The sequence below is a fragment of the Belonocnema kinseyi genome, chromosome 10, assembly GCF_010883055.1.
Source record: "Belonocnema kinseyi isolate 2016_QV_RU_SX_M_011 chromosome 10, B_treatae_v1, whole genome shotgun sequence".
NCBI classification, from domain to species: Eukaryota; Metazoa; Arthropoda; class Insecta; order Hymenoptera; family Cynipidae; genus Belonocnema; species Belonocnema kinseyi.
The window spans coordinates 65,386,679-65,406,729 of record NC_046666.1 but is presented as its reverse complement, the minus strand read 5'-3'; the positions used below and the strand labels follow the sequence as shown (position 1 = coordinate 65,406,729).

General features: G+C 32.8%; 1 protein-coding gene across 1 annotated transcript in view; it reads right to left on the bottom strand.

The window, feature by feature from the left end:
• LOC117181177 (microtubule-associated protein futsch-like) overlaps positions 1-20,051 on the bottom strand; it is a 186,805-nt gene that overhangs the window by 32,788 nt on the left and 133,966 nt on the right. Inside the window, exon 3 of the mRNA XM_033373745.1 lies at positions 1,680-2,309. Within this exon, the coding sequence (XP_033229636.1) occupies positions 1,680-2,309 (630 nt within the window). The remainder of the gene's footprint in view (positions 1-1,679; positions 2,310-20,051) is intronic.

Sequence of the window (20,051 nt, the reverse complement as noted above, 5' to 3'; positions counted from 1 at the left end):
TTTCCCAAAACTGAAGAGACCCATGAAAGGACATCGATTTTTAACGATTGAGGAGATAAAAACTGCATCGCTGAAAGAACTCAAGGCTATACCACAAAATGACTATCAGAAGTGCTTCGATGATTGGGAAAAGCGTTGGCACAAGTGTATTATATCTGAGGGGGATTACTTTGAAGGGGACAACATAAATATCGAGGAATAAATTAATATTTTTTGAGAAAACCATAAAGTCACCTTATTTTTTGAACACACCTCGTAGAGGTTTTGCGATATCATTGTGCGATATTTTTTTTCTTCGTGTAGTAGTTTAACTTTCCGCTTTTTGTGTACGAAATCATTTTCAAGCATATTTCTCTCCTCATGGCTAATGCCTGTGATGTTTAACCTTCTTTGATGTGTTTTTTCTTTTCTTTGGTGGCTGTCTGAACTTCATCATTCCACCATGCATCAAAGAACATTCTTTCTACAACTGCATTACCGAACACTTCAGTCGCACTTCTATCAATGACATCCTCTATCAGAGCCGATGCGCTCTATATAATTTTATTGTCTATTGAAGCCTTCTAAGTTGCCTCATCTATGCGTTCGTTAATCATAATTGTAATGTAAAGTCTTTGGATTAGGGTCTATAATTTTGAATACAGAAGCATCCAAATTCAAACGTCGCACCGCAAGCACAATTAAGACTTGCGCGGTGGTATTATTCTACGCAACGCACGGCTGCGCAGCAAAACGATGCGCATCTTCAGTGTTGCCGAAAAACTTCATTTTCCAAATTTCCTGACTTTTACTTATTTTTTCTATGAATTATTTCTTTTTCCTGAACATTGCTATTTTTCGATAAATGAAATAAAACAATTGATCCGAAAAATTGAAAGAATAAAAAATAATTCATGCAAAACAAAATTGAAAAACCCGTAAATTCTTTTAAGTCCTGCGAAATTTCTGACGCTTTGTGAATAAATTCTTTGAAATCCATTTAGGTATTCTAATATCCCGTAAAATTCGATAAAAATGAATAACATTTCCTGAAATGCTGAAAAATTTATGGAAATACCTTGAGAGCTTTAAAAATTCCACAAAACCATTAAAATTGAAATACCCTAAAATGTTTCACATTCTTTGAAATACCCTAGAATTTTAGAATCCTTTGGAATCACTTTCACTTCTTAAAATTCATCCAAAATACACCAGGACATTTCAAATTCTTTAAAATCTTTTGAAATTTTTTAAAACTTTTGAAAATTCCTCAGAATTTTTTTAAATTCCTTACAATCCTTAACATCATTCGGAATCTCTACAAATTATTCAGATCTATTAAAAATTCCTACGAATCTTGTAAAATATTAAAAAATATTTCAAATCAATTGTTTAAGAAAATTCAGAAATAGGTATAGACCTGAATTGCATTGTAAGCAAAGTCACTAAAGTGATATTTTTATTTGAAAAAAGTGACTATAGCCACTTTATTTTTTAAATGTGAGTAAAAAAGTGATTAAAAAAAAAAGTGTCTAAAAGTCCTGATTATTCTTGACAGTTTTACTGACCTGCGGCCACCCTGATCTTGTGGCTGTGCAGTTATTTTTGCGCAACTTGCGGCTGCGCAGTAGAGCAGTATGACGTACGGCTTTATATTATTCATATAAATAGTAAATGTTATAATTAAAAGTTCAACTCACCAGCCTCGAGGTCTGGAGAAGCAGGAGACTCAGCCTGGAATTTTTCCTCCTCACTGCGAAATTTATCGTTCTCAGATGCGGGCATATCTGGAAAAAGCTCGCGCGAGATTTTTTCGCAAGGGACGACTGTTTCGCTGGTCTCGTCGACGGCGTCGACATCTGTTTCTGGTCCCAAGTCATCTTCATCCTCGTCGTCATCGTAATCCGCAGAACCATTCGCGTGTTCACCATTACTGGATTTTTCGTAGATCAAGTTTTCTGGATCCAGATGTGCGGATCCATTGGTATGCTGTGGTGCTTGCTGTTTCGAAAAGTTCATCTCGTATGGGCAGCATCCAGCATCTACCGCATGAATGTTTCCTGGATGCTGGGCTGAAATCTCATCATGTGTACCAAAATTCATTTCGAAGGGATAGGATCCAGCTTCGACTGTGTTGTAGTTTGCTGCTAGCTGGACGTCCTGCGGAGAATCGGGATCCATTCTCGTCGCAAAGGACGACCGAAATCGTTTTAACTTTGCTGCGATCTCCGCCGGATGGGTCAGGAAGACCACGATCACGGAGATGTTATCCTGCGACTGCAAACGTTTTGCGAGGTCTACCAAATAGCAACTCGCCTCCTTGTAATTTTCTGGAAAAAGCAAAAAATCTGGTCACGGACTCGTCCAAAAATAATAATTATTAAATAAGTTTTAATGAGACTATATTAAAATATATTAAAAAATTTTTAATTTGATTAATTGAAGTTTTTTGTTTATTAGTTAATTTTTTATCCAGTATTAAAACTGCAGATGTCGAGTGCTTTTTAATGAAATATCTAAATTTCAAAGAGAAATTACAATATCAACTGGGTTTCAACGTTGACCGATAGCGGAGGCTGGAGATTCAATTATTTTCAATTTGCTCATAAATCGCATTTCGTGCTCGAGCGAAGCGGAACGTTGTCCCCGTCCAAATTAACGCCATCAACTACATTCAAAGCCACGTATTCCTTTATAAAACAAGAGAATACTTCTGTTTACCAAATTAGAACGAAAAATATGTTTTTTATTAAAAAATTTACAGAATTTATAATGCTAATGTTTAAAAAAGTTAAAAAAATAACAGCCAATAAAATTATAAAATTAAATACTAACAGTTATTCGTTAAAATTATAAAATTAAAAAATAACAGCCAAAAAATAACAACAAAAATAACAGTCGTAAATAAAATTGATAATATTCAAATTAAAATGGGCCTATGTTTAATTGTCTTCAAAATATACAGCTTGAGCTTTTGAAAGGAAAAGAAGCAAGTCTTGTAGTTTAAAATTAGCGCTAGAGTGATGCCCAGATTGTGCTTCTGCGCAATAGTCTTATTTTGGCACTTATATATGGACAGTACTGTTCTACTGATCTAATGTCTGAGCAGAAGTGTTTTGCATACTTTATGTATTCCTGTTTCAATTATTTTAATATTTTCACATTAAAAAACTTTGAAAATCAAATTTTGTCCAATTGAAGCTGTCAATTTTTATTCAAAAAACTCAAATAATAAAAATTTGTCTATTTTAAATTAGAAGTTTATAATTTACATTATTTTTGAATTTCAGGATAAATTCATTTCGAAAATTTTACACATGAAATTACTCAACAATTAGGGCATTAAATTTGTGAATGTACAATTTGAATATGAAACGATTTCTTTTTAATGATTCAGACTTCACAGACCAAAATGCTCCCGAAACACGGAAAATAGGGTCATTTTTCACGAAAATAAGCAAATAAATTCTTTTAAATCAAATTAATATAGATACAGATTTAATTTAATATACAGCGCTTTGGATATACGAAATCTTTACAAAAGTTGAGTTTCCACGGTAAAAAGTCGAATGCCTTAGAAACCAGTTGGCTTTTAAATCCAAAATATTACTTTTCGTTCAAGTATTTAAATTTTAAAAAATTGGAACCTAACAGTTGCATTTGTAATTAAAAAGTTAAAAAGTTTGAAGCAAAGCAGATGAATTTTTAACCAAATAATTGAAGTTTTAACCAAATAGTTGAATTTCAAAGAGAAAACTTTATTTTTAACTCAGAAAGATGAATTTTGCACTAGAACAGATTAGCCGCCCACAATAAAAGATGCATTTTCAAACCAGAAGGACGAATTGTCTATCCAAAAAGAAGAATGTTCAAAAAGCAGTTACATTTTTGTACAAAAACGATAACTTTTGAACCAAAGAATTGAATTTCCAACCATTGGTCGAAACTTCAAATAAAATACATTAAACCTTAATCAAAAACAGTTAAAAACCTCAACCTAAAAAAGTTACATTTTTAACCAAATAGTTGCATTTTCATGTTATAAAGACGAATTTTTTAAAAACGCTTAAATGTTTAACAAAAAAGTTCAATTTTAACCAACAAATTTTTTTTCTACCATAAAGTATAAATTTCCGATGCAAAAGGAATAATTTTTTGTCCAACAGTTAAATTTTCGTCCAAAAAAGATATCTTTTATTCCGTTGACTTTAAGCGAAAAATCAAGAAAAATGAAAGCTTCTCAAAAACAGGGGAAGAAGAAATATTTTTAAAAAATGGCGGAAAACATCTAATTGTTAAGGCGTGCAATTTGAAAGAATTAAAACATTGAATACCGATTCATGAAATTAGAAATTGTTCCATTTCAAACACTATTAATTAAACATTTTCTCAAAATAAAGCATTATGAGAAATTATTCAATTTTTAATTTTCTCAATTAAAAAGCTGCAATTTTTTTCTACTTTTGAGTTTTAATTTTAAAAGGTTTCGAACTTCTGATAAAAGCAAAAAAAGTGCGTTAGTCGCATTTAAAAAAAAAAGAAAAATGGTTCTTCTAGTAGAAAAAAGGATTCTAAAATAGCATTCCACTAAAGTTTTTATTTAAGCATGGGCACGTGTCACTTGAGATATTGTCTGGTAAATCTCGACTATGAGTGCGGTGAGGGAGGTCCAGGATATTTTAACTCTACCACCCACGACCCTTGAAGAAGAGTAGAAGGGGAGAAAATACATTTTAGGCTTTAGGGCCAATCGAGGCAGGAGGCTAATGGTGCCATGAAATAAAGAAGACTTGCAGGCACATGAAAATTCAAGCCTAGCACAAGGGAGAATCTGTATCATAAATATAGGAAGAGCAATCACTCTTGATAGTTAACGATGTCTACAGGAGCGCGCTATTCATTTTTATCTCTTCATCCCTTGTTATCCCACCAGCTTCTAGGGGGTCTAGTTGAGAAGTTTTGATTTATATACGAGTTAAGTATCCACCACATACTCATACAAAGTTATGCCCTCTAACATGCCTTCCAACAAGCCATTAAATCTCCTGAAAGGGAATTTTATTAGTGAATTTCTATTTTCTAATGTCAACGAAATTTGTTCCGTTTTTCAAATTAGTGGAACTTATGGAGTTTAAATGCATTTTTTTTTACTTTATTACTTTTACAATGACGTACTTTGAAGTATTAAAATGACGAAATTTCTTCTTAAAATGCTTTGAAATTTTAAACTACTGGAAAACAAACTCACGCTTTTTTTTACTGAAGCAATTTTTTAAGGTCTCAAAAGTTAAGCACGGACAGGCGCGATGAGCGATCGGATGGGTGACTGTTCGTAAATCTCGCTTACTCGTGTTTTCACTCTGTTTAACACTTGTCAAGCGGGAGGTTTTGGGACTGAGTTATGAACGTGGACACTCGACGCTATCGAATGGCTACATCCATACTTGTCTGTCGTTGACTAGCTGTGTTCAGGACTTTTGATTTTCTGCAGTTTTCCACTTCTCTGACTAAATGTTCAACTGAATGCGCGCGCTTCTAATAAAAATCGAGTTGCAGACGGCAGGGGACTTTAGAAATTGAACAACCCACAAGAGTAGTAAGTACTTCAGGCGCATTGTGTTTGAAGGCTTATTATAAAAGTTTGGGGCTATGGGGGATTTGGGGATTTCTCATCTACTGTAGTATCTATTATCTGAACTAATATGAAAGAAAAGTAAGAGAAATATTATGAAAATTGATATCTTAACTTCAGGATCAATATATAAATATTTTTGTACAATAAGCAGGGTAAGCATCATTCACGTTTAGCCGAAAGGTTCTTAAAATTAGATAATATTTATTGGATATTGTTTTATGATCTCCGAAAGTATTTTCCTAACAAAATAAACCGATCACATTTTTTTTCATAACTTCAATCTTTTCTTTGAAAATAGCATTTTAAATTACGTATCTGAGTACCATTTAATTACAACTTGTGAAGAACCGGTGATTAAAATAATGTTTCAGCAACTTTTTTTAATGACGGAATTCTTTTAAATAAACAAAAATCTCTACCACAATTAAAAAAATTTATATATTACAAAATTAGAAATATCACCCGAGGAGATAATCCTGCAAACAATATTTTAGTAATTGTTATTTTTCAATAATCTTTTGCAATAAAGGAATAAAGAAAACTTTGTACATTCGACAGTTACAATTATACAATATCTGCATAGGACCTTTTTTACTCTATTATTCACGCTCAACAACTCTCAAGTAATGCAGATTTTGTTTTGAAAAAAAAAGTAATTTTAATAACAAAATTTTGAATTTGAAAAAAGTGCTGACACAATTATTTTATTTTATCGTGAAAAACATATGCATATTTTGCCAAAATATTATTTTGGAAAAAAGTTTTAGTAATGTAATTTTTAGGTAAAAATTGATTAGAGAACCGCTGCATTTTAGTTGAAAACTTTTCGACGACTGAGTCTTGAAATCGAATGATTTTTTATTCACAATAGCAATTTTAGACAAAAAACACAAACATAACATCACAAAAAATGATTTAAGATTGTAAATCTTCTTCATGAAATGTTAACATAATCTACATTTGTTCAAAAGATATAGATCTTCTTTGAAATCTATATTAGCATTCGGTGGGAAACGCTAGCATAACCTAAAATTGTTCAATTTTTGATATATTCTTTGAAATCTAAAATTTTTTATTAACAATCCCGATTTCCTGTATAAAACGATAACAAAAACACAATCTGTACAATAATGATGAATTTAATTATTCTAAATGATATTCGGAAAATCTAATGATTTTTGTGTTATTAAAACTAACAATTTTCGGCCAAAAAACCAACATAACAAAAAAATTTCGAATTTGTCAATCTTTCTTTAAATGTAATTTTTTTGTCTAAAATAACCGATTTACTGCGAAAAACGTGTATATAAATTGAAACTGTTCGAAAAGCAAAAATCTTGTTTGAAATATAATGATTTTGGTTTTAAGGTACCAATCTTTGGCGTTAAACGCTAACGTCACCTAAACTTATTACAACATTTGGAAACCTATAAAATCTAATATCTATTGTTTAAAAATATCAATTTCCGATAATAAGTCAATCAAATCCTGAAAAACTTCAATTTTCGATAAATTTTTAATCTATGAAATGTAAGATTTTTTAAATTAAAAATACCCATATCTAGTGTGAAACGCTGACACAACCTAAATTGGTTAAAATTGGGAATCTTAAGGATGAATTTAATTTAAAGTGCTAATTTCCCTCAACTTTTTCAAAATTTTAAGTCTTTTTAGAAAATTTATGATGATTATATTCAAATTTATTTGAAAAATACTAATATCCAGCGAGAAGCACTAACGTAAAACATGTAGAATGTTTTTAGTGATTTATAAGATGAACTGACAGTTTTAATATGATCGCACAAGAGTATTTAAAATGAACATTGCTTGTCAATTTGCATAATGTCATCGCAAGATTTTCGAGACATATACCAATTTTTTAAGATAGGATTTAACTTTTAAATTTCGCGGGCAAACCATTCGAGCCTTCAGCAGGCCAATCAACCGTAACCATTTTTCGCGCGAATTTTAAATGCTATAATTGTTTCACAGTTTGCACAGCATAACGTAAACAAATGTAATAATGAATACTTTTAGATAAAATATTAGAACAATTTAATGATATTAAATCAATAATTCAGTAAGGAATATCAAATGAAGTTAAATAAATACAAATTTGATCTCCTGAAGGTGAAGAATTATATTTAATCAATTTTCCTGACATAGAAACTGATTTAAAATTATTATAATAAGACTTTTAACCTCTGGTTATGGATTCTGAAAGTTTCTGGAGGTTTAGAGCATTGACCTCGTCCAAACGCCTGCGTAACTGTCTTGTTCTTTCTTCGTTGCTCCCTTTCGTTCTTATTCCGTTTCCCTGTACCACTTTATAAGCATCGCTATTTCTCCCATTTTATCTTCTCCTTTTTTGTTCTTTTCTTCTTTTGCTCTTCATTCGCGTATGTTCCGCTTGCGCTCCACTGAAAGACAACTCGACTTACCCACGTGGGGTCTTACACCCTTTCTGCTTTACCAACCGGAGTCTTTTATCACTGGCGTTAAAAGTTCATGTCGTCTCATTTTGTCTTGGCTGGTTCTGACGCAGACGAAATCCCAATAAAGCCAGGCATGGGAGAATTAAAAAAAATTAAAAAGGAATAAGAAAAACAAATATAAAGAAATGCTAAAATGTTGGGACATCTGTGCGACGTGGAATAAAATAAAGAATAAGATGACAACCGGAGTTGGTTAGAGACTATGAAGTGCAAGTTGAAATGAGCACATTTTCATGTGATAATGAATTTAATGCCACTCGTCGGGTTGAGTCGGATTTATGCCAAAAAGGTCTAGACTCTTTGGTGTAATTAATTTTATTTACTGATCAAATATAATTCATATTTTATAAGGTATTGTAAATTATAAGTTTATTTTAATTTATAAACTAATGTGTGAAACAATCAATTCTTTGTTTAGAGGAAAACCGATTCCAGCCAAGAAGATTAACTTTCTACCAAAATATATATATTTGAAAAAATACACGAATTTTCAAACAAATAGTTCAATTTTATACCAAAAATAGAAGAATAAAATTGTCAAATTTTCAACCAAAGATATAATTTTTCAACAAAATGTTAATTTTCAGCTAAACAGTTACATTTTTAACTAAAATAAAGAAATTTCAAACCAAGAAGATTAATTTATTACCAAAAAAGTCGAATTTTTAACTTGAACATATCAATTTTCAACCAAACATTGAAAAGTTTGAATTATGTTAAAGAAAAAAGTTTTACTATAAAAAAGCAAATTTTCAATTATTATGCATTGCCATAGCGTTCTTATTCTTCAATAGAATGTATACATATTGTAGGTCAATCAATTCGTCTCGAACCAAGGAATCTTTTATGCTCTTGCATCAACTTTGAATTAAGTTAATGAAGAAAGTTTTACTATGAAAAACCGATTTAAAAAATATTATTAAGTGCTAAAAAATGCTTTAAATATTTTGAGATATTGTTCGTTTAGTTTTAAGATATTAGTGTTGAAAGTAAGCCCTCTAATTTTCATCTTTTGATCTGCAACTGTTTACATTTTATTGTGTTCGCAAAAAAGTGTGGCACACACAAAAACATGTACACGCATTAGAACATTGTATTGAGAATTTTTAAATTGATAAACGTTTGATTAAATGAATTTAAAAGTTTTCGAAAATGTTACCATTACGAAGCTTTATACAGGGTCAACAAAAAATGCCCCCCCCCCCCTATCAGCAAAAATATGCGTTTTCGAGAGAATAGTTTTATTTCGTATCAGCCGTCTAGACCTTGTTTGAGTTTATACGACCATGGAAAGACCCCGGAGGTCATCGGGTCACATGACATCAGAATATAAAATTTTGCGTTCGTTGGATTGGCGGTGTCAAAAATAGGGGTTTCAATTTAAAAAATAAAATTTGACCTTAAAATAACCTTGAAGGTCAACGTGAAGGTCAGCTTGAAAATCACCATTCAGGTCCTCGTCTAAACCCCTGAAATTTTAGTCTGAAACATTTCTTTTGAAAACGCAAATTTTTCGTTGATAGGGTTGGGGGGGGGGGGGGGGGGGGGGTCCGATACTTTATGGTGACCCGGTATATGAGGAAGCAAAAGTAAGAAAATTGGCATCACGATTACTGGGAGATTAGTTGAATTTTCATTTAAGAAGAAAAATCAATTTTAAACAGAATGGTTCAAATTTTAAGAAAAGAGGTGAATTTTTAAGTAAAATGACGAGGCTTGAACTAGAATAGTTAATTTTTAGATAAAAAAATTATTTTCAACAAGAAAAAAACGAATTTTTAAGCAGAGATGAATTTTCAACTAAAATAATGAATCTTTAACAACAACAAAAAAGTATTTTTTAACGAATTGGTTGAACCTTTAACCAAGTGACTCAATTATTAACCGAAAAATGTGAATTTTCAACAAATAATGTAATACACTGAAACTTGTATTTAATTCCAGTTCAGGGCATTTGCGTTGAATTTGTACTATGGCGCAACCTGCTGCAGCTAATGGGCTATCAGTGCGGCCCTCAGTCTGTTTGTAAAGCTTCAATACAACAACAAAAAAACAAATTTCAACAAAATACATGAATCCTCAGCCAAAAAAATTAATGTTAACGAAGCAGATGCATTTTTAAGGGGGGCACCCATTTAATGGCTTCAAAAAATTGATCTTTTTTTTGTTGCTTAAATGGAAGCTTGGCATCCCAAAACATGCTGCGAAAATTTCAGAGTAGCAAGTGCCTTCTTTATCCCCTAAAAGGCGCCTGCGCACCTCCCGCTAGCCGGCCGATGCTGCCAGCCGGCCGATGCTGTCTGTCGGCCGGTCGGGGAGTAGTGGGGCCGAGGCTACGCCTAATCTGCTCCGAAATATTTTCAGCCGATGTATGCTGCTGGAATGGCCGATAAAGAAAAAACCCGTAAGAAATTAAAAAAAAAAATTTCAACAATTTTCAACATGTAAGTAAATTTAAAAAAAGGCGTTTTTCTTGGTTTCACATTTTTCAACATTGTCGGAAAGATAACTCAAAAAGTATTTGACCGATTGAGTTCCCCTCGCATATACATATAGTTGAAATGATTATCTTTTTGTGAACCACTCTAAACTGCAAAAAATTACTTTAAAACAATTATTGTTTAAACAATTTCATGCAAATTTTTGGGTAAAAATCTACACTTTTGTCAACCTGCCGATAAACTGAAATAAAAATACAGCTACAAAGAGAAAAATGACTTTAATTTTCAAAGAGAGGCTTGACAACTACTCGTTACGAAATCTTGCCTCTATGTCTATTCACAGCTTTCGTAATGGTAATCCTCGCGATGCCATTATCCCTTGAAAGTGGTTGCAACTAGCAGACCTTTTTTGGTGATGACGGAAAAACAAACTGCTGAGTGGACAAACAGAGAAGGCTAATAATTTTGCGAATTACGTCACTCGCACTTAACGCTCAATCAAATTCAAGAGTTCTCTTAGCAGCCTGGTTCTCTGGTTAATGTTGTCACGCTCGTGGTCTTTACCTCACACTTATATGTACATTGTAGATTCAACGAACTTACAACTATATATACAATATGCTAATATGCATGCATGTAATACCTCGCCCATAACGATTTTTAAGTAATCATGTGCGAGCTCTGTATGTAAATTTGCCTGCCGAGAATGGACCGAAACGAAATGAGTTTGCATGCAACATGTGTCAAAAAAATGATGCATTAGCTCTTTCATTTTGTCAGAAGATAAAGCCGATGAGCTGCACTTTAGTTGTATAAATATTAATGGGACCAAAAAATGTCGAATTTTAATATCAGCTAAAAAGAATCGCCGATTAATCCGCTGAAGTTTTATAAAGGCGGTGTAGTTTTTTTGTGCTCGAAAATCTCAGAAGAATTTAACAGATTAAAGTCTCAAAAGGATTCTCATTTTCAGGTAAAAAAATCTTATTTCGAGGATATAGCAAATGAGCAGCAACAAAAAAAATCCCGTTGTTTTTCTGTGCTTTTTTAAACACATTTTTGCAGGATCATTCATAAACTAAATCACCAAATTTAGGAGAGAGGAAGTTCTGCAAAAGACTACAGTTGGTAATAGTGGGTGTGGAGGGGAAGCGGTACAGTGGAAGTAACGTTAGATTCTTTGGAAAACATTTATTATGCTTCCTGAAGATAAATTCTAGCAAAGTTTGAGAATTTTACGACAGGTGGCCCCTCTTTTGCTACTATTTTGTAAAGAGTCTTTTCTTTGTCGAAAATTCAGCTACCCAGGTGCGAAATTCGATCGGATGCCAGAGCTTGACCATCGGCCCAAAGTCGGCTCTGCTATGCTAACCCATCTACGGTAACCAGTGTTGGGCCGACGTTGGCGACGGACGTCGGCGTCGAGCGAAAAGCAGACCGTCAGCCCAATTCTGGCCCAACTATGGTACGACAATCGGATAAATTGTGGCAGATTGGTCATTACGACCACAATAATGAGGTCGGTCCGACTCTGGATACAGCAGTCGGATTGACATAAGTCACCTTGATGCATCCGATGGTTGGTCAAACATTGGCCCGAGTATGAGCAGACCGTCGGATAAACTCTGGTTGATTGTTAAAAAAGACCGTGAAACTGCAGTCGGCCCAATTTCGGTCAAGAGTTGGCCTGTCCGCCGACGTCATATATGCACGTAACATTGGGTGCACATAACCTACTTCATTTCGATAGATTTGCTTTCGGCCGCAGTTGATCTGTTCGTATTATTGGGAGGTCGGATTGGTGTTTTACTCGTAGAGATATATAAATATTCAAAATAAACTATTAAAAAACCTTAAACAAAAATAGAAACGTAATATTTATTATTTAGATATATTTTAAATTATCAATTTCAGTTTCAAATCAACAGAAATGAAAAAACTTTGTTAATTTCCAACACAATATCATAATTAAAAAAGTCGAAATGAAACATTCAGAATTATTAATTGAACAATGCTGCATATTCAAAATGTATGTATTTTAATATATAATAAAGTTAATTTTAAATCTTGCAAATTTTAAAAATTCTAAAAACGAATCCAACACTGTATATTTTCCAAGTATAGCTTCCCAATTTGTCAACCCTCTTTCCAAATTAATCTGTGACGAAAATACAACACACAGTTTTTGTAAACAAACTTTAAGTGCTTCGATAGCCGAGTGGTTAGTGTAAGTAACCGCGTGTGTGAATTATGCATTTAGTAATGGTGAAAAGTGAAGATTATATAATAATAATTTTAAAAATAACTTTTTTTTTTAATTAATTTTTGTCGAAGGTTGGGCCGGCGTCATCTTACTAGATGGCCTATATATGGGACCCAATCTTGGCCCGACGTGGAGAAGGCAAAGGCGGTTGACCGTTATCATTTAGCTGGTTGGCCCGACCAGTGGCGGACAAAGTTGGACCGACCGACCGATCGTCCGACGGTTGGCCCGACCGATGAAGATTCATATCTTGGGTTAAAAATTGTTGATTTTTTTAGATTTAAATTCTTTAACTAAAAATTTAACTATTCCATTTTTTACATTGGTCTTTTCTTAACTATTTGATTTAAATTATTCTATTTTTGTTGAGGATTTAAAGTATTTGGTTGAAAAGTCGTTTTGATTGGTTGAATTCAACCGTTGTTTATTTTAAATACAAATATTTCTGGTTGAAATATCAATTTATCCTTTTTTTTTTTGAAAAATCAGCTGCTTAATTTAAAGATACAATAGATTTTTTAAAATAATTTTTGTTGCTGAAGATTCATAATTTTAGTTAAACATTCATATTCTCATAAGTCCAACTATTTTGTATAAAGTTCTTCCTTTTGGGTTGAAAATTAATCGTTTTGGTTACAAATTTAACTGCAGTCAACTTCCACTTCTTTGAACGGCCTGGGAACTTATACCACTTACACGACACGGTTATTTTTGTTAAGTGAAGTTTATTGGCTCGCCCGGCGTTGTATTAATGAGCCCCTGTAAGCAAGATTTTCAACTGTGTATGCACCTAAAAGCACGGTTGATTTGAAATCAATAAATACTATCAATAATGATACAGATAAGTACACCCGACTCTGAATGGAGTAACTCGCGGTTTAGTAATTTCTAGAACTGCTGCCCCACGCAGTTTCTCAGCTCAAAGGGTGAGAGACGGTTGCAAATTTTGCCAGGAAAAGACCAGCAGCGTAGCGAAAAAGCGCAGTGTGCTGGTACTCACATGCCGAGACTGCGCAATGTTATGCATTCCAATTAGGAACGGTTCAGATGACCCCAACTTGCGCAGTTGGAAAAATCGCGGTCTGTGAGCATCACTGCATACATGTCAGTAACTCAAATGTTTCACGGAATAATGAGTTCTGCAGCAAGACCGCGGACCCGGTCACGCTGATATAAGTGGAAATGTGACGAAGGTTAGCATAGTTACTGACATAGAAGTGCAGACAACTTTTTGGAGAAAATATTCTGAACATAAAACTAAATCATAAATGTACGAATATGAATATTTGTTAAGTGCAAACTGGATTTTCTCAGTCATGTGTGTATCAGATTATTAACCTCAAATTTCGGACAGTTGATTGTATATTGTGACATTGAAAGGTCGTGGTGGGAGGTGACAAGTTCAAGTAAGTGCGTGTAGGGGAGTTTGAATAGGCGGAAGTTTATTGGTTGAAAATTTAACATTTTGTTGAATTTAAGGAATTAAAAATTAGTTTGTTTTTGTTCTAGAAAATTATTTTTTTATACTACAAATATGTTGATTCAATTTTGGATAACAAAATATCGTTTTGGTCGAAAGTTTAACTATTTGGTTTAAGATTCATATTTCTTGATTGAAAATCCATCTAGTTGATTGAGGACTCAACTAGTTTGTTGAAAATTCGTTCTTTAAGTTTAACTCGGCTGGTTGAAAATTCGTCTTTTAGTAAAAAAAATTCATCCATCATCTTCTTTCATAAGAAGTCGTTTTGGCTTCAACATTCAACTATATTTGTTTTAATTTAAATCTATCTTACCGAAAAATTTGATAATTTCTTTTAAAATACACAGGTTGAAAGTTCAAAAGTTAAAAATTCAACTGTGTTAGAAAAATTTGTCTTTTTGGCTTGAAAAATTGAAATATTTAGTTAAAAGCTTAACTAATTAGTAATTAATGCAACTGTTCGGTTGAAAGTTTATTTTCCTCGGTGAAAAAATTCGTCTTTTTGGGGTTGAAAATGCTACTATTTCATTCAAAATGCAATTTAAATAGCTTCATATTTCATTCAATACTACATTAATTTTATTTCGAAAATGGGAGAAGGGGGAAAACGTTGGTCGTCGACGAAAGGGGGAGGGGGTTGTCCAACATTGGTAACGTAGTGTATGGGCGGACACTTAACTTAATAATAGATAATGGATCGAATTATAAATCCCTGCTAGAATTCAAAAGATATAGATCCTATTTTCTTTAATAACTTTGAATCTTTACGATAGACAGAGATAAAGAAAATGTGTCCCATTCTATCTCTTTGACAATCTAAATGAAAGTCCATCATCTTCAAAACCACCTTTTCTATCTCATCCTAATCCTTTATCTATTCCCGTCAATCTTTGTCTATCTCTCTGTCAATCTAAATTTCGGTCTATCTTTTTCAATATCTTCTTCCCTATCTCATCGTAACATACATCTACTAATGTTCATCTTTTTCTATCTATTTTTATATTTTAATTCACGTCTATCTTTTACAATACCCTCTTCTCTATCTCTCTCAAAACCTTTTTCACAATCTCATCCTAATCTTTGTCTATCAACTTCTACCATTTTCTATCTCTTTATTAATCTTCATTTACGTCTTTTTCAATCATCTCTTCTTTACCTAATTCTATCCTTTATTTATCCACGTCAACCGGTAAGTTCTGCCGCTAGGTGGCTGACGGTAAAAGTAACCAACAAGTGAAATCAGTCTACAGGCCTATAGGTCAAATTATTATTTTTAAAATAAATTCCCTAACTTTTCGATGGACTTCCGAATTTGGCGGGATAGAAAATTTTAAGAGTACACAATTGCGCACGCCATAAAATAGATAAACGAAGATTCAAATTATATTACATAGACAGAATGAAAGTAAAAAAGATAAGGTTAAAAAAGATTGAAACTCATTATAGGTAGATAGACTTAGAAATAACAAATTATAAAGAGTCCTCGATCGCGAAAGGCAGAGAAAGAGATAGAAAATGATTGAGATTGTGGATTGAAAAAAATAGTTGTCCTTTCATATCTTCCAATTTCTATCTTTTTACTTCCAGCAGAGCTGTTATATTTTACAAAAAGCGTTTGAAATATAGTACTCGTAAGAAGAGAAGAATATTAATTACAACTTTTTATTTCGAGGTTTAGCAACTTGTTACTATGCGATTTTCTATCATCAAGTCCTAGGTCGATCAGCCATGTCCCAAGTGTGGAAGATGAAGTGCTTGTCTATTTGCCAAGGTCATTTGGGGTCGCCTACACTCAATCTTCGTGTCGCGGATAATCCGTTGATAATATTATGAGCATCATACTTGTACCTATCGTTGGTAACATAACACGTACGTAATCTAACACAATTCCTCTCTTCTCGTGTATCAAAGGCTGAGAAGACACGAGCTTACAGACATATATCTACCTCTATACATTCTACATTTTAAATTCTGCATCCTACATAATAGTACATTGACTGCTTACATGACAGTTTAGTAATTTGATAGCCTTTGCATAGTGTACATGCAGGGATGAATGAACTCGAAATGGAACTTGCAATTTACAACTTCAAGAGTCTATTAATTAAGAAATTTTACATACTACAATATTTTCTGATTGTCCATATAACTTTAATTTGTTTAGAGATTTGGAATAGTTTAAACTTTAAAAGCTTTTGGTCTAAGCTTCAAAACATTCAAATACAAATTTCGATCTATTTGAAAGGAACGAAATTTCACAGCTTCAGTTATGAAAATGTTCGAACTTAAAAGTGTTGAATTTAAATTTCTATTTACAATTATATTGTTCAAATATTAATATCTACATGTTGCAATTGAAGTGGGGAAAGCTAAACGGAGCTATGTCAAATCATATTGAATTTACAGGAAAAGTAAAGAAGCTTTCTAAAGAAACAATTTACAATCAACTGATTACATTTTTTGTTAATAAGTGGTTAATAACCACTGTGTGAAAAAATACAGTTTCATTGTTCAAAATGAAGCTTTTTTCTGTGAAGATGGCGCTACACGTACATGTAATAAATATAAATAAATAAAAATTAAAGTCGTGTAGTTGCAGTTGGTTCGAATTTTTCATTCGCAGAAAAAACTAAGCGTGAATCCAACACTAAATTCAGGCTAACATTTCCCTGAAACGAAAATTAGACTTAGTAGTGTGAATGATACCATTACACAAGGTATCGTTCCCTCCTTTCTCTCGGACTTGGGGAACAAAACCTCACCCGCTGTCAATTGTTTTTACAGTTTTGCGACAAACACAAGAGACGATGTTTTCGTTCTGGTTTCGCATCATAACTCCGAGCGAGATGGAATCCCGTTTTAAAATTAGATGCAAACAAAAATGATCCCAGAACTTTTACTGTGTGTTAATTTGAACGCGCCTGCAACATCGGACTTTTCGATAGAAAAACAAATTGAACGTTACATCATAGCGGCTTGATTTTTTAAAATTATTACAATTTTTAAATCATAATTACTGATTTTTGGGGGGAAATGGACCCAAAAGTCAAGTCGAAGCGGTATAATGAATTTTCAGTTAACCTAATGTACACTTTTTCGGAACTTCGCCCCTAACTTCAACGCCTTTTATTTTTCAAGCCCCAGCTTCGAATTTTCATAATTTAATCACACTTCAACACATTCCTGCATTCAATTTGTAATTGTGATAATTTCAACGACCCTTTAAATTCTCCAACGATACAAATATTCTATTTATTTTATTAGATTACCTTCGGCATATTAAATCCAATTCTTTACTGTAATACATTTCATATACATTACTGTTTTATTGCCAATATTAAAAAAGGTTTCCTTATATTAACAAGAGAAACAATTTTTTTAAATTTATAAATCGGTATTGCTATTACATCATGAGAGGTCATAGAAGGTTCACCAAAAGGTCATTCGATGTGTCACCAAGAAGCAAACAAACACGTCAGATACAGTGCTGTAGCATTCTCAATATGAACAAAGTTTTTCTCATATAAATAGAATAAAATATTTTTTTAAACTTCGTAAATCGGTACTAGTAGGTTATAAAAGTTTTAACAATAGGTCGATCGATGCATTTTAAGACGCGAAAAAAAATTAGATATCGTACTGTTTTATTTTGAATATCAAACAAGTTTTTCACACACGCGCGCGCGCGCGCTTAAAAGAATTGCACTTTCGAACTCCTGGAGTCGAATTATATCGAAGTATGTCAAAAAATGATATTTAAAAATGAAGGTAATTACAAAACTCACTCTATGAGGAAGCCAAACAAGAAATTTTTGGATATCAATATTATAAAAATTGTAAAATAATTTCAATATAAATAAACCACAATGATGAAAATGCTTTATTGACCGCGATTCCCGGAGAGCAATAAAATGACGTCATATAGTTGATCCAATCATTGCAGGGTGACTAACTTTCTATAATTATTGTGGCAAATATTGAGGCTAAAGACTAACGCAACGCAAGATAATGACTTTATTGCTATTTCTAGTAGAATACAAATTTATAGATAGACAATAAATAAAAAATAATACTTTCTTGACGTAGAAACCCTTCTAGCCTCAATTTCAACTTTATTTAATTGATTCCTAAGAAAAAAATATAAATTCAAAGAACAAAATTAATTGTCTGTGATCCAAGCTTTAAAGAGATGTCATAAAAAGTATCCTGATTTGATGACCGTCATGTAATTTTATTAAACTTTAATTCTTTCTGTTAGAAATGTGAAAAATGTAACGCCATCAATTTTAATTAAAAAATTTACAATATTTAGTTCCAAAATTAATCATTTCAATGCGTGCTGATTCAAACGTCAATATTCTTATATAATTCAAATTGATAAATAGAAGTAAAGATTTTGAAGATAATAATAAAGTTTATAACAATTTGATGTCTGATTTTTGTTTCATGAAAATAATCTTGTACCTAATATAGTTTTATATATTTTGAGGTTTCTGCGACAAATCAATTTTTACTAAGGGGTTCAACGAGTGTTCAGTACGCAAGAAGGGAAGCATGATATGTGCGTGAATGTCCAATAAGTCCAATATGTCCATTGAGTTATAAAAGTCTCCCTAGACACGTGTCACGCCCTGCGACCCCTGTTTTGTATAAACTTGCCAACGCGGTGAGTCAACAGAATTCAATTGGTATAGCAAGATATATTAATATGTTTACGTAAATAATCATAATTATGGCTAATGATTCAAGTGCTCTTCTTGTCTGTGGCAAATAATGTAACTTAATGTGCCGAAAAGACAGTTAGGGGCCATCCATATACCACGTGGACAATTTTTCAACACTTTTTTGACCCCCCCCCCCACCCCCCTCGTGGACAGACGTCAAAATGTCCGGGAGGTCGCGACAATTCCATGGACGTAATTTGAGTACTCACTAAAATTTCAGATTCTTTTGTTTTCATATGTTGTTCATATGTTCATATGTTCATATGTTGTTCGAACCTCGTTGACTGGCTAACAGCTGTTGGTGCATTTTGCAACAATTTATCGTTAAACTTGTCGGAAATTCGAATGAAAAAACGTCATTTTAGTACTCTTCAAACCCACGGGGAATGATTGTTTGGATGTTAAAAACTAACAATAAGTTAGACTGGCAACTCCTTAGTGGTGCCAAAGTTAACTAACAGAGTGTGAAACATGTCAAAAATTTGAGTGAAAAAACGTAAATCTAGTACTCTTGAAACCCATTGGGGATGATTTTTTAGGTGCAAACAACTAGCAAGAAGTTTGACTGACAGCTCCTGAGTGGTGCCAAAGTTGACTGGCAGGCTGTCAAACATGCCAAAATTTCAAGTCACGAAACGTGATTTTAGTACTCTTGAAACCTATCGTTTCGAGCTGTGAATTTGCATAAAAAGTGAGATTTTCGTAGTTTCTTTTTTTATATACATATTATTTTTATAGAAGTATTCTATAGATTAAAATTTTAGTTAATGAATAAGACAAAACTTTCATCCGATTCCTGATTAAAATGTCAGTCAACTTTGGCACTACTCAGGAGCTGCCAGTCAAATTCTTTGTTAGTTTGCACCAAAACAATCATCCTCGATGGGTTTGAAGAGTACTAAAATGATGTTTTATCACTCGAAATTTTGACATGTTTGACAGTTTCCCACTTAACTTTGGCACCACTAAGGAACTAATAGTCAAATTCTTTGTTAGATGTTTGCACTAAAATAATCATCCTCAATGGGTTT